Source organism: Rhinopithecus bieti, unplaced genomic scaffold, assembly GCF_001698545.2.
Source record: "Rhinopithecus bieti isolate Rb0 unplaced genomic scaffold, ASM169854v2 scaffold_5216, whole genome shotgun sequence".
NCBI classification, from domain to species: Eukaryota; Metazoa; Chordata; class Mammalia; order Primates; family Cercopithecidae; genus Rhinopithecus; species Rhinopithecus bieti.
This window is the reverse complement of record NW_016805021.1, coordinates 2840821-2865206: the sequence shown is the minus strand read 5'-3', so window position 1 is coordinate 2865206 and position 24386 is coordinate 2840821. Positions and strand designations below refer to the sequence as shown.

General features: G+C 36.2%; 1 protein-coding gene across 1 annotated transcript in view; it reads left to right on the top strand.

Moving 5' to 3' along the window:
• SSBP2 (single stranded DNA binding protein 2) overlaps nucleotides 1–24063 on the top strand; it is a 338402-nt gene extending 314339 nt beyond the window's left edge. The window contains exons 13-16 of the mRNA XM_017870897.1: nucleotides 1761–1839; nucleotides 4921–4949; nucleotides 12763–12861; nucleotides 20884–24063. Coding sequence (XP_017726386.1) covers nucleotides 1761–1839; nucleotides 4921–4949; nucleotides 12763–12861; nucleotides 20884–20913 — 237 coding nt within the window. The 3' untranslated portion in view covers nucleotides 20914–24063. The remainder of the gene's footprint in view (nucleotides 1–1760; nucleotides 1840–4920; nucleotides 4950–12762; nucleotides 12862–20883) is intronic.
• Nucleotides 24064–24386: the final 323 nt, after the last annotated feature.

Below are 24386 nucleotides of genomic sequence, written 5' to 3'. Positions count from 1 at the left end.
CGTTAGTTTCATCTTATTTTATTGTAAATAATGATATATACTACTTGAAAATGACAGGTTATATATAATCATTTATATTAACCTCATTTTTAGCACCACTAAGCTCTTTCATTGTGATCTTTTTTGTCCTGATAAACTTGAAAATAAAGGAGGAAGTTGGTTATGCTTGTTTTTTTAAGAATATGAAATCTAGAGTTTAAATATGGAGCTAAAGCAGTTATTACAGGAAGAACTTGGGTGTTCTTAATAAAGCGTATGGTTGTGATTTTTCCACAGAAGCTCACAGGAAAACATTTTATTTATCTGTAAGGCCTACATGTTTACAAAAATATTTATAACAGATTATAGTTAATACATATATACATGTGTATATAGGGTAGCAGAAATCAAAGAAAAATCAGAAGATATATATGTTATATGCTAAACTGACCAAATATATATACCTATAGTTTTAGCATCTTTTAAAACACTGTAGGAGCCAGATAAAAGTTCGCAGTCTACTAGGCCTACCAGCACCAGTTTCTCAACCCATATCTAAACTATGCTTTTGATAAAAGCTAAATAATAGCAATGTTTAAATCAATTTCTTTGACTTATATATGTCTTACATCAGTGAGGCATACATATTCCAATTTGTTTACTGAACACCAGCCTGTGTGCTTTTAGATACTCCATTTTACCAAGCAAAATTGGCATTCTCTTGGGGAATGTTATAAGCATGTGGTTTGTATTGCCCACAGTGATAGAAGGCCATTTTATTCCCACACAGAGGTGGTGAAGTGCAGGGTTGCCTGCCAAAGGCAGTTATTTCTCCCTAAAAGCCTTCATGATTACTCACCACCACCACTCCATCCACACACCATAGTCAATATTCTGCACCATACAACATGGTAGAAATGCTTTTGGCATGGGAAATTTGAAGAGAAAGTGTTTTCAGTGGGCTGTCTTACCTGTAAGTGTAAGGTAATCATAGGTAACTTGTCTTTGAACTGGGCTCCAGGTTTCCTCAGTGTTCTAGAGAGATGAGAGGAAGACTGAGTGGGCGGGCCATGGGTTCTCTATCACCAACCCCATCATAGCACACCTGTTTTGTACCAGGCTTCTAATGTAAGATTTCACCTGAAAAGAAAGGAAAGAAGAAAAGAATTCCACTACTTTAAAAAATGTTAAGCAGAATTGCCGTGGAACGTCTGAGTGTCATTGAAGTAACATGGTTGAGACTGCCAAGAAGAATTAGCTATATTCAGCCATCCCCAAGGAGTGAAATGTATTTAACCTATAAGATGAAATTATTTATTATGTCCATTTAAACAAAGACAGATTGCCTGCTAAGAAAAATGTTAATGTTGTCATAATGACATTGAATTTTTCTTATTAATAAGCCAATATCCTTAACAGCTTCTTAAGAACCACTTTTGGTTTTCAATAGAAAATTTGTCAATATCATAGAGGAAAATGCTTATCTTCTAATTTGCACTGGAATTTATACAGTTTCTGAGTATATCTGAAGAAGAAAAATTCGGAGACGATTGAGGATTAAGCTAAACATCTATATGTGGAACACAGAGAAAATGATATGAGAGAGGTGAACAGTCCAGTTAGAGAATCCACAAGGCTGAAAAACATCAAGTAAAAGATCTCCATAGCTTGAAAGTAAAAATAAGTTGTGGCAGTGTCTTGTAATGTTAAATATATTGTAAAATTGAGATAAGCCATTGTTTTCAGTGTGATTACAGTGATTTTCTTCATTTTTAAAATAGTTTCCAATGGGCCCTGGGTCAGATGGTCCCATGGGTGGATTAGGAGGAATGGAGTCACATCACATGAATGGCTCTTTAGGTAAGGCTTTTCAATTTGATGTTTAGAATAAATTCAGAAGAAAACCTTAATTCTACATAGTGGATATTACAGTTTCCAAAGTTCTTCCATAGCCAGATACTCATTTTTAAACACTTCAGCTTTTACCTCAAACAGATAGTTTAATCAACATTTTATTGGTTATAACTATAGGTCACTTGAAGATCAGAAGTGTGAGAATTGTTCTAGTTCATATTCACAGTTATTTACTTTAACCTATAGAAATCTCATGTCTCACCATAAAAGGAGACATTGCTGCTGTGGGCACGTGTCATGCTTGCCCAACCCAAAAGGCTGCAGTATTCTTGCAGCTGTTTTGTTGTTGTTGTTGTTTTGTCTCTAGAGTTCTATGGACACAGTCTCAGAAGAACTTCAGTTCTCTCCAAAAATTTCTTAATTTTGTTTTTGAATTTTTATGTTTGCCTCCTTTTTAACATAAAATTGTTGTTCATATTCTGGATAATTTCAATGATTCTCTTTTAAGAGAACACTGCCTACATTGTCTTCGTGATAAAGACCATTTCAAGTATGTGACTGATGGTTGAAAACATACTTTATAGGCCAGGCGCCATGGCTCACATCTGTAATCCCAGCACTTTGGGAGGCCGAGACGGGCGGATCACGAGGTCAGGAGATGAAGACCATCCTGGCTAACACGGTGAAACCCCGTCTCTACTAAAAATACAAAAAATTAGCCAGGCACACTAGTGAGTGCCTGTAGTCCCAGCTACTCAGGAGGCTGAGGCAGGAGAATGGTGTGAACCCGGGGGGCAGAGCTTGCAGTGAGCCGAGATCGCACCACTGCAGTCCGGCCTGGGTGACAGAGCAAGACTCTGTCTCAAAAAGAAAGAAAAAAAAAAAAAAAAAAAATTAGCTGGGCAGGATGCCAGGTGCGTGTAATCCCAGTTACTCGAGAGGGTAAGGTGGAGAATCGCTTGAACCCAGGAGGCGGAGGTTGCAGTGAGCCGAGATTGCTCCATTGCACTCCAGCCTGGGTGACAAGAGCAAAACTCCATCTCAAAAAGAAAAAGAAAACATACTTTATAAACGATGCCTTCTTACCATGTGAATCTAAATAGCTACAAGGTGAATGAAAACTCTAACACTAGTGAGAAATACAGACAAGTGTTGCAAAATTGACTGGGTCATACCACACACTATAGTTATATTTGTTTTGCATTCACATAAGTTAGATGCAAAACAAACCAAAAAAAAAACACTTTTTATGTTCGTATATGTTTAAGTAACATGACCATAAACTAATTTAAAAGTTGACAATGGGGGTGAGAGTTAAGATTTTTTTTTCTTTTGGAAAATGTTCATCTTTTACTTGAGTTGGAAAAAATATGTTCATGAGTAATTTAGGTTATATACAGATTTCGCTTCCCCACCTAAGGTCAGGAAATGCCTCCCTCTGATACTTGGAAAATCAATAATCAAGAAATTATTTGCAGTACACTAAGAGACTTTTGAGCTTTTAAGAATTCGTACTTATTTTGCCTAGATTGCAAAGTCTTGATTTGCACTGTCCAATTGCATTAGCCACTAGCCATGTGTGACTATTTGATTTTAAATTAAGAAAATTTTAAAATTCAGTTCTTCATTTGCACTGCCACATATCAGGTACACAGCAGCCACTTGTAGCTAATAACTACCTTAATGAACATCACAGAGAAACATTTCAGTTATTGCACAAAATTCTGTTGGACAGCACCATTCTTGGATTTTATTTTCCAATTTATTGCAAAATAATTCACTTTGCAATATTGTTATTTGTAGAACTATTCACAAAAAGATATTTGGTATAGTTAAAAGGCTCTCGTTATCTTAGTCACCAGAATATAATTTTCAGAAGATTTTTACCTATGCTTGGCAACTGGCTCATTGCTTTCTATAATGAACATTACTGTACATATTATATATACACATATATATGATTGCATATATGCATTCAGTATTTAATCATTTATTATGCCTGTTTATTTGCAACTTAGGTTAATAAGGCCTAGCTTTATTAGTAATGCTGACTGATGCTGTGCCACTAAAATGTTATATTATTTTTATGCTAGGAAAATTGTCAGAAGTAAAATTGTTTAAAATAAAGTTAATATTGTGGCAAAGATCTGATTATTGTTCTGTTACCTAATGTATGATTCTATTTCTCTTTTTTTTTTTTTTTTTTTTGGGACAGTCTCATTCTGTCACGTACACTGAAGTGCAGTGGTGTGATCTCGGCTCACTGCAACTTCCGCCTCCCAGGTTCAAATGAATTTCCCGCCTCAACCTCCCGAGTAGCTGGGACTACAGGGGCCCACCACCATGCCCAGCTAATTTTTGTATTTTTAGTAGAGGTGCAGTTTCACCATGTTTGGCCAGGGTCGTCTCGAACTCCGGACCTCAAATGATCCACCCACCTTGGCCTCCCAAAGTGCTAGGATTACAGACCCGAACCACTGTGCCCGGTCTCTATTTCTTACATAAGAAAAGAAAATAATATTGATTGTTTATTTCTTCCAAGGATCAAAATAAAATATAATATTTAAAGACATTTTAATTTTGAAGAATTGTCATGAATATTCATTGCTATCAACTTTTTAATATTAATACTTAGCTTTTGGTTATTATAGTAAAGTATGGTTTAAAATATTGTCAAACATTGTTGCAAGTGTTCATTTTATATTTTATCAGATTTACAGCATCATTTTCAAAAAATATATGTAGATATCTATATGTTTTATATACATTTTATATTTTTAATTGGGTAGGGTATATAAATGGTCTTTCTAAAATTTCACATTCAGGTTCTATGATAACAACAGTTTTCTTCATGCTTCCATAAAAAAAATGATTGGGAACTAAAGAAAGAACTCCTTGCATTTTCCATCAGATGGTACTGATTCACTATACTGCATAAAAGAAGAGGAATTTTTTCAGATTTAAAAACTCAGGAGCTATACACTGGAAAATACATATAATATACTTCACTTATTTAAATTAAAGGAGTGTTTAATTTATAAATGAAATCCTACCTAATAAAGGCTTTATTTTTATATTTTGTTTCAGGCTCAGGAGATATGGACAGTATTTCCAAGGTGAGTGCTGTATATTCTGTGTTGTTTTTAATCAGAATTTTGTTCTTTGACAATAGTTTGAAAGTAGAAGACCAGGTATAATTAATTGGAAGTTAAGAATACTAATGCATATTTTCTGCAGGAAAGGGTAAAATAAGTCTTTTAAGAATATTTCTAAATATACTAAGATTAATTAACAGGACATACTATACATTATTAATTGACACTCAAGTAATAACAGATTTAATCACATTAAGATGTTACTTATTTGTAAAGCAAACTTACAGAATTTAGATAATCTTTTGAAAATGTAAAGATGTCTAAAGAAATGTGAGGAGAGATAAATTTGAAAAAGTGGTTATTATATATCATAAGGACATTGCATTTACATATCCAGTTCATCTTGCAAACCTTCATTAGGAAATGCTGATTTCCACAATAATTGTTCTAGTTCCCAAAATAGAGTAAGAAAGTGATTAGAGGAAAATTATATTAGTACAAGCAGGAAAGTGAGCCTTCCATTAGTATGTGTTTGCATTTTCCCTCTTTCAATAGTTTATCTAAAGTGAATCCTTTACTAAAATGCCTTATATTTTTGAAGAATAGTATCTAAATACTATTTAGGTCATGATGAATTTAAAATAGTTCTCAGTGAGTCAAATATATCTAGAATTACTGATGAGAACTAATTATTTGCTACCACCAGAATGACTCTCTTAGAAGTCTGCTCTATATCAATAAATAGAGAAATTCATTAAGGGATGACTTTATATTTATGTGTAATAGTGTAAAATTCCTGCTGCCAAGAAAAATAAAATAAGATTGATTGAGCTAAAAAACATTTTAAATTAAGACTTCAAGTTTTAAAAAATATTTAATTGGAATTCTGGCATTATAACTCTGTTGCCTGGCTGCTTTGCCTCACAAGCTCCACATGTATTTTGGATGTCTATGTTTAGAAACAATCATGTTTAGAAAAAATCAGAAAGGTCTTTTTCTTTTCTAAAAATAGATAAATATTTATAATGAATACTAGCTTACCTCTGTGAGAAATGGTATTTATGAAGCCGGTTTTCAAAACAGAATTCCCTATGTAACTTTATTAGAGCATTCTCTCTGGACCTTGCAAGTCAGATTACCATGAATGTGTTGGCTCTCAGATACTTCTTTTATTTTTTTTTTATTTTTTAATTTTAATTTAATTTTATTTTATTTTGAGGAGTCTTGCTCTGTCGTCGCCCACGCTAGAGTGCAGTGGTGCAATCCAGGCTCACTGCAACCTCCCCTTTCCGGATTCAAGCAATTCTCCTGTCTCAGCCTCCTGAGTAGCTGGGACTAAAGGCTCATACCACCAAGCCTAGCTAATTTTCGTATTTTTAGTAGAGATGGTGTTTCACCATATTGGTCAGGCTGGTCTCGAACTCCTGACCTCAGGTACTCTACCTGTCTCGGCCTCCCAAAGTGCTCGGATTACAGGCATGACCCACTGCACCCAGCATCTCAGGTATTTCCAACAATTTAATTAGCCGAATTGTGCTTTGTGGTCACCAGTGAAATTTCTGATGCCATATTTGAGAAGCATATTCTTGTATCTACAGATGGATTCTTAATTACAGAAAAATAGGATCATCCAGTTAGTTTTAGGCCATCTTCCTAAAATTTTTACTAACTACCTAAAACCTTTTACATAAGATAGATATAAACAAAATTCTATATGGGAAAGTACTTTATAATTTGTAAAAGTTTAAAAAATTTTTAAAGTCATAATGGTGAATTAAATGTCATCTTCTAATCTGCCCTCATATCAGATCGGTTGCTATTCCTTCTGTGCTTACTTTCCCATGCCTGTTTTTGGATACAAGTTTTTCCACCATACCGTGCCCAGTCCTCATAACACTCTCTTACCTAATGATACATTGCTTGTGCTCTAAGCAGTAACTGACCATCCAGTGTGTACCTGTGTGTGCTGGGTGCTGCCTTCCGCACTATGGGGACATAGAAAAGACTTCTTTAACAACAAACGTGATTTCTATGCTCAGGTGGTTTATTCTTAGGCAGGAGTTCCTTCATTCAGTAAATGTTGATGCACTGAGGCATTATGCTGGGCTCTAAAAGTCCAAAGATAAACAAGATACGTTCTCTGCCCTCAAGAAGTTCAGTTTAACAGAGGAACTCGAACAAATAGGATAAATAAAAACTTTTATAAAGCAAAGTTAATATGCATTTAAATTAACATAAGATTTATCCCCCAGTAATAAACGTGCCACTTAACAATGTGCTAGAATTGACTAGTTAAATCTGCCTTCAAATGAGTTCCTATGCATCTCATTTCTACACCACATCTGCTCCAGGTTCATTGGCTCTGGGCTCTAAGCTGGCCGACCCTGGGTGATGGTACCATTAGTGCCTGTCACACCATAGTCATTTTTTCTCTTAAGATGCATTGGCAGCATCGTGCACATTGTATACCCGCTGCCCCAGATTCTTTCTCTCCCTGCCTCTTTCCACTCCCAGCCTAATTTTTTCAGTCTTTGACTCTGAGGTATGCATAGTCACAGTCTAACTCTGCTTTTCCCACATTTCTTCCTTTTCCAACACATGTTCACCTATCTCAAGAAGCTTTCTTCTTCCTTTTGTTTTCCTGGCATCATTCATTATCGTTCATTTCCATCCTGTTTTTTTCTAGTAATTTTATTTGTGAATCAAAAAGACAGCCTTGACCATTATTGCTTAGTAATTTTTTTTTTTTTTTGAGTTGGAGTTTTGCTTTTGTTGCCCAGGCTGGAGTGCAATGGCACCATCTCAGCTTACCCCAACCTCCACCTCCCGGGTTCAAGTGATTCTCCTGCCTCAGCCTCCCAAGTAGCTGGGATTATAGGCATGTGCCTGTAGAGATGGGGTTTCTCCATGTTGGTCAGGCCGGTCTGAAACTCCTGACCTTGGGTGATCCACCCACCTCGGCCTCCCAAAGTGCTGGGATTACAGATGTGAGCCACCCCGCCCAGCCATCACTTAGTAATTTTTAAAGTCCCTCTTAGGTCTCTAGCCACAGCTCTGTAGTTCTCCAGTTAAATCTGTATTTTGTCAGCACCAGTATCACATATTTTTTTAAAAAATTTTTACTCCATTTTAAATGTTGTGTATAAGTACTACTTCAATTGTTTTCTACTTTTATTGCATAGATACTCTATTTTATCCACTTTATATGTGAGATAGAGTACTGAATTGAGAATCAGAAAGCCTGATGCTACTATAGTACTTACAAGTTGCAGGAACACATTACTTAATCTCTCATAGGCATAGTTTGCTTAGCTGTAACATAAAACTTGTAGTTCATTCCCTGCCTGCTTCATAAAATTGTTGAGAATCGAGTGTGAACATATGTTAAGGGCTATGAAGTGCTATACAGACATTGAATATCTTTCTTCTCATTAGCTATACAATCTTTTGTGGACAAGGCTAGGAACTCACACTATCAATTGTACTTTGATGGCACTGTTTCAGTAAGCAAAATGAATTCAAAGCTTCCAATGAAGTTTCAAAATTATTTCTTGCTCAGTTGAGCATTACCTAGTAAAACTCATGTGCCTCTTTCTGAGAATGCAGAATTTATCTTTAATTTAGAAGACTTTTAAAGATGATATATGAAATTCCTTTCATGCCTTTAATAACTGAGGGGTCACCCATTTAATCAATGAAACAAAAAATCTTTTTCCTTGGAGTTGGGGTTGAGGGTAGAGAGAAGTATATGGTTTGTTTTCTTTTTTTTTTATTTGACTCAGAGTCTCACTCTGTAGCCCAGGCTGGAGTACAGTGGCACAATCTCAGCTCACTGCAACCTCTGCCTTCCAGGTTCAAGCAATTCTCCTGCCTCAGCCTCCTGAGTAGCTGGGATTACAGGCATGCACCACCATGCCTGGCTAATTTTTGTATTTTTAGTAGAGACAGCGTTTCACCAGGCTGGCCAGGCTAGTCTCGAACTCCTGACATCGTGATCCACCTGCCTCTGCCTTCCAAAGTGCTAAGATTACAGGCATGAGCCACCGTACCCAGCCGGTTAGTTTTTTTAGAAGAAAAGCAGCTAAAGAAATTCTGCAGTTCACATTAACATATCTCACATTTATATTTTTGAGTTTGAAAAAAACATGTATGTGAGAAGATAAGCTCTGATCATATCATGTTTAATAAATTATCAAGAAAGTATTTTCAACCTGAAGCATTCTGACCTCAAGAACTTTGGTTCCAGTTAGAGATCCTACGCCATTCACAAGGGAGCTGGTAGATGACTAGAGATCTATACCATCATCTCAGGTGTGCTGACCTGAGTTCTAGCTCAGTTGTACTCACTGGGAGAATGACTGACAGTTTGTTCTTTGAGGGAGCTAGCAGAGTCAAAACAACACTCTAGAAAACTCACTGTTGGCAGCCTGTGAGAAAGCAGTTCAAAATCCACTACTTAGAATAATGTCATTATTATTTTATTCTAATTATAGGCAGAGCCACAGTTTCTATAAATGTTCACTTTTTAAATTTGAAAATGGAAAATTTAGAATTTTAAAAGTTTTAGAAGGTTTGGAACAATTTTTAAGGATGGGAGAAGGGATAATAACTTACTAATTAAGAGAAGATATGAGCTGGGCGCAGTGGTCCACACCTGTAATCCCAGCACTTTGGAAGGTCAAATGGGGAGGATTGCTTGAGTCCAGGAATTCATGACCAGCCTGAGCAACATAGTGAGATCTCATCTCTGCAGAACATTTTAAAAATTAGCCAGATGTGGTGGCAAACATCTGCAGTCCTAGTTACCCAGGAGGCTGAGGCAGAAGCATCACTTGAGCCCAAGAGTCCAAGGCTGCAGTGAGCTATGATCTCACCACTGTATTTCAGCCTAGGTGACAGAGACCATGTCTCAAAAAAAAAAAAAGAAGATATGAAATACCTGCTAGATGAAATCAGACCAGGAAGTCTAACAGGGTTAAACACGGCAGTCAGAGGAAATTGTGTTTGCAGTGTATTATGTGTGTATGTGTGTGCATATGTGTGTGTGTGTGTATAATTCATGTATGACATCATAGCTTAAGAGAAAGAATTTCCAGCTTGAAGAAATGATTAGTGAGAATGTAATAAAATTTCTTGAAGTTGGAATCAGTATAATCCTAACCATATTTTTTCAAGCAAAACTCTTAAAGTAGGGAATAAAGTACACATTCATTGAAATACCTGTAACCGATGAGCCTAATGTATCTAAAAGTAATCTTGTTACTCTTTTGTGCTGAAGCAAGTAGAGTGACTTTTTGACCAACCTAAGTCCTTTTTGTACATCATATTCTTGCCTTGTTGATGAAACCTACTGGACATATTACACAAATACAGCTACAGTTAAATGAAGCATACACACAATTCATTGCCACCCACCCTCCTAACCTGTTCTGGGATGGTTTTTGGTACCACTATCTTAGCTGTCCCTCAGATGCCAATATTGAATGTGCCCTTTAGCCCGTATCATCATGTCACTCAGTGATTACGGACAGCACAGTTTTCTTAAGACTTCCCACTGAGGAGCTTCTGTTGTTTTCCAATTTTGCAAAGATTACTCTAGTTAAAAACAAAAAACCAAAAAACCCGATTGTCCTATCACTTCAAGCTTTTCAAATATGGTCCAGTAGGCTGAATAGGAATAGGTTTCAGAGATCTGATTTTATCTCAGTTTTGTATGTTGAATGTATCCTTTTAATGTTCCTCTCAGTGTCCTTAAATACCCATCCCCACCACACACACACACACACACACACACACACACACAAAAGAGTATAATGCTGAGCCACCATGCTATGAAGAGGTTGCATGTAAAACAGAAATAATAACATTGGAAGTATTTTGTATGTATTTAAATATTAGCAATGCAACGTTACTTTCAAATTCTAAATATTTAAAAATAAACACTTTGAGTTAGGAATCAGGTTTGAAGTTAGCCAAACTTTCAGAATTATAAATCAAGAAATGATACATGGCAAATGTGCAGCAAAGATTTAAAGCACCCTAACTGAGTCTGAGGTATGCTGCTTCTCTCGTGGCACCTTGTATACCACAGGGGGTATGAATGTTACACAAGCATAAGAGGGTTCATTTCACTCTTTTGTTTGACTGTGTAAAATATGCGGCTTCCGACTGCATCCTTGAGTTTTCTTATATGTATGTATATATATATTAGATTGTATTTTATTGTAGTATTACCAGTTTCCCCATTATATATAAAATGACAGAAATCCAAAAGAATTTATAAATTATGAGTAAATCTTATAATATTTTTTATAAATTCAGTTTCCTTTTGAGCTGAGTAAGCATTATCATTCCTATTTTCAAGGTACAGTTTATTTAACTAGTAACTTTAATAATTAATGAATTCTAAAATAATGCAGTTAGTTAAATTTTACTTAATTTTTTTCCCAGGAAATCAAGATATTTAGATTCATTTCAACGTATAGTTGCTTTTCTATATACTTGGGTAACTAACGTTTTCAGAGAAAAATTTATCAAAAAAACCAGAATCCTCTTTATGCTATTAAAGTATGTTTCCCAAGTCCTTGGGGTTTCTTGACATAGAGAGCTCCAATGGACTTCAGAGGATCCTTGTTCTCAGATCCTCCCTACGGGGTACACAGCAAGACAAGACACAGTGCATTTCTACCAGCTCATCTACCTGTCTCTGCTTTACATTTTAACCATTTTCTTCTGGGAATAGCTCATTCATGAAATGTTAATTTTTATGATGCAAATTATTGTGGTTAAGACAAAATTCTCTGAGCAAATTTCTTTAAAACAAAAAATCTAAAAACTAATTCTGAAACAATATAAATAGGAATAGCTTAGGAAAAGTATCTGAACTCTTTCTTCCATCTGAAATAATAAATAAAAATGTTTAACTCTGAAGCTTTTTTTTTACAAGTTAATAAATTGGACCTTGAAAGAATTACAGTTATACTACTGTGTAAACATGGTTTATAGTCCAATGTTATTCTATATTTCCTGTTGATGTGGAGTATCAGGTATCCTGCCATGGCTAAAATTGTGCAGTAGTAGTGAGACTAGCAAATTTAAATAGAATATGAAGCAATGCACTGCTAACTTGGTGTTTGATTAGATTGCTAATAGCAGTCATTTTATCTTCAAGGAAAGTTCCAAAGTAAATCTACTCTTAAACTAATGATAGGAAAATGTTCTAAAGCAGTTTTGTTTTGAGCCCCCTTTTCCTCTAAAAGTACATAATAAATTTTCAAGTCCTAAGGTGTCTCTTGTTCTTAACTACAGTTGTTAGCTATCTTTCTCTTTTCCTTAAAGTTCATGTAAAAATGGTTGAAATAGTGTTATCTGTATACTGCATGTAGAATTAAAAGGAAATGTTTATTAAAACAGTGACCTTTCAAAGTTTGGTTAGTGAAATGACTAAGGGAGTTATTGTTCCATCTTGTCTTATCAGTGGGTAGGATCTCTTCATCATGCCCCTGCTGGGAATGTTTTAAACTCTCCAGAGTTTTAGGAACTGTATAAGCTGAGGGTGGGAAATTGAATAAATATTGATTCTGAACCTAAGAAAATAGTTGTGGTAGGTTATTGGGGTTTTTTTGTTTGTTTTTTAGATTTTCATTTGGGAAGGCATTAGTACTTGTCAAAGTGCAAAGAATGAAATAGAATACGTGGTAGAAGTCTAAGATTAAAATTATAAGTATGATTTGTCCTTAGGGATGCTGCTATAGATTCAATATTCGAAACAGTACAATGCAAGAGGGAAATTAAAATCTTCAACAATGCCTTGTTTTCTAAATCTTGTTTACAGAATTCTCCCAATAATATGAGCCTGAGTAATCAACCGGGCACTCCAAGGGATGATGGCGAAATGGGGGGAAATTTCTTAAATCCTTTTCAGAGTGAGAGTGTAAGTATTCCCTTGACTATATTATACCCAGATTTTATTTCTGAAGCTCTTCTGCTAGAATAAATGCATAAAGCCACTTTTACTGCTGTTTATCTAGAGTTCAACAGGTTTATCTTTTAGAAGTCAGGAGAACCTTTAAGTGGAATATCTTTGAAAATAATTTTTAAAACAAACTTTTTTACTTCTATTTTGTGTACATAGTTAGAAAAACCATAATAACAATTTTCTCATTGAGAACCTCCACTGTAAAGGAACAAACTGGAAACAGGTTGCCTATTTGATACTTTTTATAAGTTTTCATGCTACTAAAGTGTCTCAGGTTGCTGCAAAACTAGGTCTGTTTCAGCGCTGTCCTCAAAGTCTAAAAAGTCTGTTCTTACTTTATATAGTAGACCTCACTGGACTGAGGGCCAAATTGGCGGTCTGTTAACCTGAGCTAAATACCCAAGTCACTGCTTGCGTGTGATTGTACTGTTACACAAAAGTTCATTCCATTTCTCCATAGAAGTAGACAGAACCAAAAAGAGAAGCAATAAAATTCATTCATTTAACAAGCAATTACTGAGCACTTACCACATGCCAAGGCAATACGCTAGGTATTGCAGAGACCAAAAAGACAAAATGGTGCCTTTTCTCAAGGAGTTCTACATAATGTAATGATTTTTTTACATTAATATTTCACATTAGAAACCCCAGAGGAATTTTTTAAAATACAGTTTCCCAGAACTCTCCCTAGACTTAGTGAATCAGAATTTCCAGGAGTGGGGCTGGGCATACTTGAATGTGGAAAAGCTTTGTTACTGAAGCTGGTGTACATTCTCTGCTAAGAACCACTGAATTGGAATGTAGCATAAAAGATTTTGAAACCCAAATGAATTTCATCTTCATAGGATTCATGCCATCCTTAAAATTTATGGGGGAGGACCTACCAAACTGCAGTCAGAATCAGAAGAGAGACTACCCTCATTTTGCCTAACTCAGCATTTACCAGAGGTTATACCATCAGAATTTAAAACACTGGCTAATAGCACGTCTACATTTATACAGAGTGGCTGCTTTATACAGAGTAACTGTTCCATTCCCAAAACAGAACACAAGATGGAGTGCTCTGTGGATTCTTTTAGTTCTGATATCCACGTAGGACCTTTGCTGGGGACAAGGCTTCCCCTGTTTTTAGACTTCATCTCTGTTAAAATTATGCTGATCTGTAGTTTGTTTTACTTGCAGGCTATATATGATTAGTGAGGACAAATAATTTTTTTATGTGTAACAATTTACAGTAAAAAAAATTTAGTCTGTCAGTGATAAGGAAAAACATGAGAAGCTGCATAATTTAAGTCATAATGCTTAAGATTATGGGAATTATTTTTTAGATCCTGGTTCTTTGAGTGGTTTGCTTCAAAACTATGGACAAATTAATTTTCCTATGTTCACTTTTATCTAATTAAAGCCATTGATTTCCTTTTCAAGTAATTTTACCAGCAATAAAATGGCATAATTCAGTGAGGTATTTGATAATTCAATTCAGTTTAACATTTATTGAGCCTATTATATGCAAAGCATCAGGTTAAGACCAAGGTATTCTGAAATAAATATAACACCTACTTTCAAAGAATGCAACCCAATAGGAAAAACAGATGTTTATTTAACTAACACATGTCAGATTAATGAGTGCTGTAATGTACATATAAGCCAGGTGTTTTAAAAGTCAGAGGAAATGATTAATTTGTAGTTGGAAAAAAACTTTTTAAAAAAGATTCCACATGACTTTCACTTATGGGCAGTGAAAAGAGGAACTCTCCCCTCTCCTTCCTTCCCAAATTTGTCATTAGTGACTGCTGTCTTGTTTAACAGTTGAAAGAGGGGTGCCAATTCAGAACTGGCATCAGAAAACTCACTGAGGCAAAGAATCAGATATGACAGGATGTGGAGAACTTCCTTACACAAAATAAGCACCAGCTTCTCCCTTCAATCCCTAATGAACTATGCACATGGCAGACAACAGATTCTTGTGACTATGTGTATTTAGAAACGAGAACAGCTGGAACAGGGCTTCTTCCACCCATAACTTCTGGCCCACCCTCCCTGCCCCTGAACCTAAGTGGGTTCAATGCTAGACTGCCAGCAGAGTTAGCGGCAAACAGAAGTTCCCTGCTTTCTCTTCCCTCCTTGTCTCCAGTCCCCACCAGAAACGTTGTAAAAGGAAAAATAATTTGATGGTGGACTGAGAAACTGCACCACCACGCTGGAAGGTAGTCCAGCCTTGGAAGCAGGTCCACACTGGCTTCTCCGTTCTTCTGTCTCCTGAGAAGAAGGGACTTGTTATGAATGATATCATTGTTATCTGTGGCTTTCTCTGTCATACTACCATACATTTTTGTTTAGACCTTTTTATAAAGTCAAGCAATAAGAGGAGAGAGGAAGAAAGGCAAAAGAGATTTGGTGCTGACAAATGTAAGGCTTTGAAGAAGTAAATAATCTTGTTATCCCCAATAAGTTAGCTTTGCTATAATCAAGGAAAAGCAGAACCCTTAATGAATTCAGAAAGAAAACATTTTTCAATAAATGAACATGCAAGTTCTAGTGTTTAATACACATAAGTCTGAAAGCACATATTTTTGAGCAGTCTGCCTTTTAAGGATCTGTCGGGTTTTATCTTGAAGTTAAATCACAGAAGGAGGCCTGAGAAGGGAGCAAATATTTATTGAGTACTCTTTATGTACTAGATACTATCCTACTCTCTTCACACTCACACATGCTGCTTCATTCAATTAATATAGAAACAAAAATGCCCAGCCCAAAGTCATAAACCTTGCGGCGCCAACATGCTTGACAAACAAAATGCGAATCAAAAAATATTTCACTGCTTAGTTTTTTTTTCTTTTAAATCACAACCAAGACCCTTTATTTCAAGAAACAAAGATGCCCCCTAGTGTTCAAACTGTAAAATGTTTGTTTTGGAAAGTACAGACTACAAAAAACCTTAGTTCAAAAAAATAGTTTTTCATGCTTCTCAAGTGAAGAAAGTAGCTGGTCTTATTTCCTGAATTAATTTAACGAAGTATTTTCCCATGGCACTGAAATATAATCAATTGAGTAAACATGATGTTAAAATAATGGCATCAAATAGGAATTACAAACAAGATGGTAGATTATCTCTTGTTCCCTTACCCTCCCTTTGCCATTTTCTGCTATTGTAAAGAAGTCACATCAGCCCCAATTTTTGTACGTAATCATATAAATACTAAATTTATTTCACTTTTGTTTAGCTCAGGGTAGAGGAACTGTTCTTTATTTCTCTCTCATTAAGAAAATAAAGTATACAGATGCTTAAACAGAAATATAGTAAGAATTAAAGTGTTCTTGACATGTATAAACAGAAATTTATACACATTGTTCAAAGACTTCATGGAAATCTCTGGATTTTATGGTACATGAACTTGGCATAATAAGGAAAAAATCACAAGTTCACAGCAAGGCATGCTATCTCATTTCACATTAAAAGATAAAATAAGTTGATGTACATTTAAAATAATATCTTCAAGGGTTACATTTTTAACTAAATCAAACTGTAATGCTGTTGACTGCTTTGTAAGAGCCATTTTACCATCTGGTTATGGAGAGCCAGACTCACAGAATAGTTTTGAAACAGGGCAACCTGATATCATAGCATTTTGGCATAAACATTACAATATGTCATCACATATTGATGCAGCAGTACAATAGAAACATTGAAGTGTGGTCTCAGTACAGTACACCATGAATATTTTATGTCTCTAAATATTATACTCCATTTAACACCTACTCTTCCTTTACTTCTGGAAAATTGTAAGCCACTTTTCTACTACTTTGAAGAATAGTAATCTATAGCAAAATTCCTTTTTACTTGCCCATTCTATGAGTTTTCCTAGAAACTTTGTTATTTCCCCTTATTTCATTTTTTGAAGTAGTTTCAGTAATGGCGGCCGAAGATGAGCAGTTTACAGCCTTAGGAGTGTAAATAACACTTTGCATATGTAGACACCCAGGCATAAATACAAACTATTTTACTGTACCAAATACGTTTAGCATACCATCTTATAGTTATTTGTACTACTCAAAAATTAGACTTTATTAGATGATTGCTCATTTTTCCTTTCTTTTTGAGACCGGAGTCTCACTCTCTCGCCCAGGCTGGAGTGCAATGGTACAATCTCGGCTCACTGCAACCTCCACCTCCCAGGTTCAAGCAGTTCTCCCAACGCAGCCTCCTGAGTAGCTGGGATTACAAGTGTGTGCCACCACGCCTGGCTAATTTTTGTATTTTTGGTAGAGACGGGGTTTCACCATGTTGGTCAGGCTTGTCTCGAACTCCTGACCTGGTGATCCACCCACCTCAGCCTCCCAAAGTGCTGGGATTACAGGCGTGAGCCACCATGCCTGGCCGGTTACTCCTTTTTCTGAGTTGTATTGCGTGGAGCTGATGCTTCCATTTTGACTGAATTGGGCCCTCATTTTCTCTATTTTTTCACTCAGTTTCCTCTGTGGGGCAACCTTGCTTTTTAACTTCCCAACAAATCAGTAACAAAGTAACATTTTTCTGTAAGATTGACTTAAAACATTTGAAATATCACAGATAAAAAATGTTAACAGTTGCCAGTGTTGAGATGATAACAACAAATAAAAATGCTTGATAATAGAGTATATGCATATGTATAGCTTTACATATATACACACTCTTAACAATGTATAGTAGAATGAAGGCGATTCTATATTTTCAACGCTATTTCCTAACATTACCTGACATATGAATTAACTGGAATAATTTTTTGTGTTTTTTTTTGAGACAGAGTCTTGCTCTGTCGCCCAGGCTGGAGTGCAGTGGCGCCATCTTGGCTCACTGCAACCTCTACCTCCGGGTTCGTGCCTCTCGAGTAGCTGGGACTATAGGCACCCACCACCATGCCCGGCTAATTTTTTGTATTTTTAGTAGAGATGGGGTTTCACCGGGTTAGCCAGGATGGTCTCAATCTCCTGACCTCATGATCCATCTGCCTTGGCCTCCCAAAGTGCTGGGATTACAGGAATGAGCCACCGCGCCTGGCCCCAGAAACTTTTTTAAAAAGCATTTCCTTTGAGGTCCTTTCTGAAATGCTTAGTATCTTTTACTGTTTTATATTATTGACACAGTATACTCAAAAAAATCTTTGTTTTAAAAGAATGATTATCTTTATTATCTACCCTATTAAATTAACTAAAATTACATACAACAAAAATTTCAGTTCCTGAGTTGTACTAGCTACATTTCATGGACTCAGTAGCAACGTGTGGCCAATGGCTGTTGCACTAAACAGCACAGAATTAGAACATCATCATCACAGAAAGTTATATTAGACAGTGCTGATGGAATCACCAGTATTTATTGTAAGTAACAGTAGCTGCGGAAAGCATAGATTAAATTGATCTGTGCCCATTTTGCCATATTATCTGATTTTTTCTACTTTAATAAAACCTTGCTATCCACTTATTTTCTTTTTATTTATTCTTGCCTCTAAACTTTTAAATACCAAAATATAGTTCTGTTTAGCCACAGGCTCTAGATAGTTGAAGCGTGCTGTCATTGTTTATAATGTGAGACGTGGAATCACATTATGTGCATGGGATCAATTGAGTAAACATATTAAATGGTATGATGTTTGTGATGATGAAATGGTAGGATGAAATGTGATGTGATGAAATGGTAGTAAGTTCCCCTCTGACACAGGGTCAGGGATCAGTTCCATGTCATCAGCATTTGTCTGTAACTGGGGGGTTTGCTTTGCTTTGCTTTTCTGCTGCTATGATCAAGGGGAAAGATTGTCTAAACTGAATCTCTTTTCTTGTTTCTGGCAGCCTCCCTCTTTTTTTTGTTCTCCTATGATCTGTCTAAAAGTTTGCCCTTTTAATCACCATATACTCACTATAATCCTACCTACAGGATCAGTTCAAGTATGTAATTTCACTTTCCTGTACTGAAACACTGTAGGCTGTGAAGTGATTAACAAGTATTAATAGATTTTCCTTGATGTAATGCATGTTTAAAGGATTAAACAATCCTCTTCCTATAGTCCAGTGACCCTTTTCCAGGCCTAATCACCCACCTTTCCTCAGGAACAGTGCATGCTTTTGGTTTGAGCCCTAATGACATCTGGCCCACACATGTGCTGAGCCATTGCCCCTCTGTGCTTTTCCCTGGGGAGTCCTGCTTCCACACTATAATCCGTCCTTACATCAGTATACACCTATATGTCCTTTCTGATTTCTGCAGCCGGTCTCAGCTTGTCTAGAATTCACTTCATTTTATTCTCTTTCTGCCAACTTTCTGAAAAATTTGTGCTCCCCTACCCAGGATTATCACAGCTTCTGGTTAGGTTCCTGGAGCCTGGGACCAGTCCCTTTGCCTTTATCTGCCTTTTTCCAGGAGGCACAATTGTTATTAGCATGTTGAAAGGAATTGCCTTTTACCCTGGTCCTCATGAGTTTCCAATAAAACATTTAAAACATTTCACATTTCAGGGTCCACATTTATATTTTAATTTAGAAAATGTCTTCATCCAAAGAGTCTTCAATCCCACATGTGGGATTAGATGCCTCTCCCCACAGCTCAGATAGTCTAGAGCTGTGTTGTTCAAAATGTAACCACTAGCCACATGTGGATGCTCAAACTTAAATAAATTAAAAGTAAATAACATTAAACATTTAGTGTCTTGACTGCACTAATCACATGGCATGTGCTCAGTAGGCACATATGGCTAGTGACCTCCGAGTTGAACGGCACAGACCACAGAACAGATACGTCGTTGAAGAAAGTTCTCTTGCATGGTGCTACTGTAGAACTGTTCTGTCACAGTCTATTCCCCAAGAATATGAGGGTACAGTGGCACAATTAGCAAAATAATTGCTCTTTATTTCTCTCTAAATCATTTTTGAAACCATTTTTTCCCAAACCTCTGAAACCCTCACCTTTTATCATTTGTCAGCCTCATCCAACTGACAAGTCAGCATGTAACAATGATGTTCCTACTCACGTGCAAAAATGACTGGATTACAGTTAAAGTCACGAGCACAGGGGCTCACGCCTGTAATTTCAGCACTTTGGGGAGGCCAAGGCGAGCAGAATGCTCGAGCCCAGGAGTTTGAGACCAGCCTGGGCAACGTGGTGAAACCCCATCTCTACAAAAAATACAAAAATTAGCCACGTGTGGTGGCTTGTGCCTGTACTCCCAGCTACTAGGGAGGCTGAGGTGGGGGGATCACCTGAGCCCAGGGAAGTCAAGGTTGCAGTGAGCTGAGATCACTGCACTCCAGCCTGAGTGACAGAGTGAGACCCTGTTTCAGACAAAAAAGATTACAGTCACAGATTATGGGCAAGATGCTTAAATGCTGCAGTATAAATTAGTTTCTTAAGTATTTTCAGTGCTTTAATGAGAGCTTCCCAGGGCCAGCTTGCAGTTGTTTTTGTTTTGTTTCCCTACAATATTAACCTAACACTTGCTGAGCACTTTCTATGTATTCAGTAAATACTTGGTTTAGGGATTTTATATCTCATCTTCCCCAAGCCCCTTTACAGATAGGGAAACTGAAGTCAAGACAGGTTAGGTAGCCTCCTCAGTTTACAACCTAGTAGGTAGCAAAGACTAGTCCTCATACTTAGTTATGATCCAGCCTTGGACTAAATTTACCCAAGGTTTTTACAAGTGCCTGCAAAACATAAATCTGTCTGGAGGGAGGAGGCAGAGGGACTGGGTAATGATCAGCCTTCTGGGTTCAGGGAGAGAATAGGACTTGATGCTTTACAGGGGAAATATTTAAAATTTCATTATTAGGTTAAGTCTGTATCAGTTTACTTTTTTTATAGTTTCTTATTTTATGTTGTATGAGATGAAAAGCTTGCACATAAAAGATGATAAGAAATTAGAATTCTTCATTTCTGTTGTACCAAGAAGAACCTTAGTGATCTCTAAAAGAATTGTTGTTAAAATATGGATTCTTCTTTCTTTCTAGTACTCCCCTAGCATGACAATGAGCGTGTGATCCATTACCAAGTCTCCTCATGAAAACCACAGTGAGTCAGCCCTTCACAGAACTACTACGGAAGAAAATTATTCATCACAGTGTACAGTTAAACAAAGGAATCTCAGTCACACCAAACCAACCTTTTTATTTCCTGCTCTCTCCCCTCTTTTGTGAAGAAAGCGGGTCCAAACGTGATTCAAACAACTGTACGGAGTGGCATATTAGAATTGCCCTAAACTGAACTGCAAATAGTTATGTGTGTATGTATATGTGTGGGAAAGAGAATGTACTGTATATGTGTATGTTATACAGACATATACACATACATACATTGACCCACAGGACATTGTAAAATATTATCACATGACATCTTAAGTAGAAATAAGTAGGGACTTTTATTCCATCCTTTTTTTCACGTTTACATTTTAATTATTACAAGTTGCTCCTGCTCCCTCCCTGAACTATTTTGTGCTGTGTATATCACTGCTTTATATAAGTTATTTTTTAAGGTGAACTCAGATGTTATGGTTTTGTAAATGTCTGCAATCATGGATAGGAATAAAATCGCTTATTTGAGAGCTTTCATTAAATTGCGTCTGATGCAAGTTATCCTGTGAATCACAAAGTGTACTGTCTCAAAAAATAGAAGAAAATGTGTCTTTGTCTTTATGTTGAATCAAACAATTTCTCAGTTACCTTCAGTGAAAAGTATTTTTTTAATTTTATTTGAGAAAACACTTCAAATCAGTAAAAGCTTAACTGGGGCCTCACACAGTGTATTTCTGCAATAACTGCTTTAAACGGAGTTCTTGATTTGTTTGTCTTAGATGATACAGAAATCACTAAATAGCCCAAATCACTTAGACCATAGCAATAAAGTGACAGGGGTTGTCGTATTTTTAGCAACATCTTTTCTCTTTAACATGATGAAGCCCCAAAGTGATAACAAAACCATTTGCTTGAATTTGTCACTTCTCACCAGGAATACTAGAGGTAAAATTTTAATAACATACTAATGTTAAATGGTATCTGGTTTTTATTCAGACTTTTTGTGAGCATATTCATGTAGACACTAGAAGTAAATACATTGAATGAGACTTTGAGCACAAGGGAGAAGAGAGTTGTTAGCACTCCTGAGGCCTCTGGAGTGCTACTTTTCTATCCAGGTATCTTGCTTGCTACCAGCAGAATTGACTGGTATTGGTTCTCACTGGCCAGGGAGCGCCTGCTCTGTTCCTGGGATATAAGGCTTTTATTCAGAAGCAAATCATTGATAGTAACTTTGCTTTATCTAGCCACTGACTTCAGCAGGCTAAAACTACGTTGTGTAACTGCCTGTTCAAAAAAGAATGAGTAAATATTTTAATAAAAAAAAAAATCTACTTCCCTTATGAAAGCACCTTGCTCTATGGCACTTTCCAAATCTTTTGGGGTTTTGTGCTTAATAATACATACATACACCAAAATCACAATAGAATGATATGAAGACTTTAATTTTAGACTCTGAAAGATAACTGATCCTTTATGTTAAAATTGTGATACAAGCAACCGTTGATAAATACCAACTATGAATCCAAACTCCAGCGACTGAAAAGCATTGTTTAATCGGAGGTAAGAGACTTTCTCTTTCCTTTTGGCTTATAGTCTCTAAAGTGAAAATTTGGCAGTATATAGTCATGTAGCTCATAATGACATTTCAATCAACCACAGAATGCATATACAACAGTGGTCCTATAAGATGATAATACCATATTTTTACTGTATCTTTTCTATGCTTAGAAACACAAATACCATTGTATTACAGTTGCCTTCAGTATTGAGTACAGTAACATGCTGTACAGGTTTGTAGTCTGGGAGCACTAGTTATATTATATAGCCTAGGTGTGTAGGAGCCTATACCATCTGGGTTTGTGTAAGTACACTCTGTGATGTTCGGACAAGGAAAATACTGCCTGACAGTGCATTTCTCAGAATGTATACTTGTCATTAAGTAACACATGACTGTATTTGCTGGTTCCTTATGACTTATTTCTCTCAAATTCATAATGATTTAGTCCTTGTAAAAATAAAGATTTTGCCTGTGCCTAACAGGGATACTAGGCAGAACTGTTGAGAAAAAAAAAAAAGCTGAATTGAATGTATGTTGCAGATTTAAACTATAATAAAATGAGCCTCAGTTAATCACACACAGCATTCAGATGCCTAGGAGTGCACACCGGAGAAGAGCCTCATGCTGTCAACCTGCAGAAACCTTTCATGCAAATTCAGATGAAAAGGTCTTTACCTCAAGCGAAGGTAACCTGAATGAAGGTGACAGTTTGTGCAGACACCTTACTTTACCAAGAAGAATTTTGACTTTCATTTTTTATGACAATCGTATAAAAACTGACAGTCCTTTGATTATTAAGTTTAATCTTATAATGCTAGAATTTTCAAACATTTTGTTAACTCTTCTCCATTATTACTGATCTTGAAGTTCTTTTCTTTGCCTTCTGAGAAGGTATTATTTCTTATCACAAAGAAGGATGAATCTGATTTTATCTGCCCTTATTTTGGGGGTAATACTAAAATATGAATTGCATCATGATCCCCATTATTTGTAACCTAAAAGTAAAATTCGTTTTTTTTTTTTTTAAGGCAGAGCAGTCAATTCATTGTAAGTATTTATTTCTTTTTTCTTCTTGGAGCCCAGATTAAAAAGAGTTATTTTAGATTTAAAATTTTCCTGGAATAGTTGAAAATTATTTTGAGGAGAAAATTGTATCCAAGAAACCCAGAATATAAGGATACTTGATTTTTAGAACCAGATAATTCTTTCATGCACTGAATGGAGGACAGTATATCTGTATATTAATTTTTGTTTAGATTTTGAATCATTTAACCCTTGTCCTTTTTCCTTGTAATAAGACTATTTAATGTTTTTCTCTTGTGTTTTCCATCTTTATCAATGCATTTGTGTTGGTCTTGATGTATACTACCTGTTCCTAGGGTTATTTTTTACATATGTCACCTCACAGTAATAATATCAGCAATTCTTGCTACATTGAACATATTAAATACACATGTAAAAGGCAAAAGTAAGCAGTAGGTAAAAACATTAACTCTTGCTACTCTGCTTTGCATTCTGCCTAACTCACTGCATTTGAAAATACACGTCAGATTCTTTCTTAGGTATTTTTGATCCTTAACTACGTGTCTTACAGCAAAGTTGCCCATGGGAACAAAAGCTATAGGGTGTCACTGATCTTGTAATACACCACATATTTGATGGGTGAATCTTACTAGTACTCCTTTGAATATGTTCCAGTGTGGACTCAGTTGCTGATGAAGAGGAAGTTCACAGGTAGGAATCCGAGGTTAAGATTTCTCAATTGCCAGCTGGGCACTCACGCCTATAATCCCAGCACTTGGGAGGCCAAGGTGGGCAGATCACCTGAGATTGGGAGTTCAAGACCAGCCTGGCCAACATGGTGAAACCCCCATCTCTACTA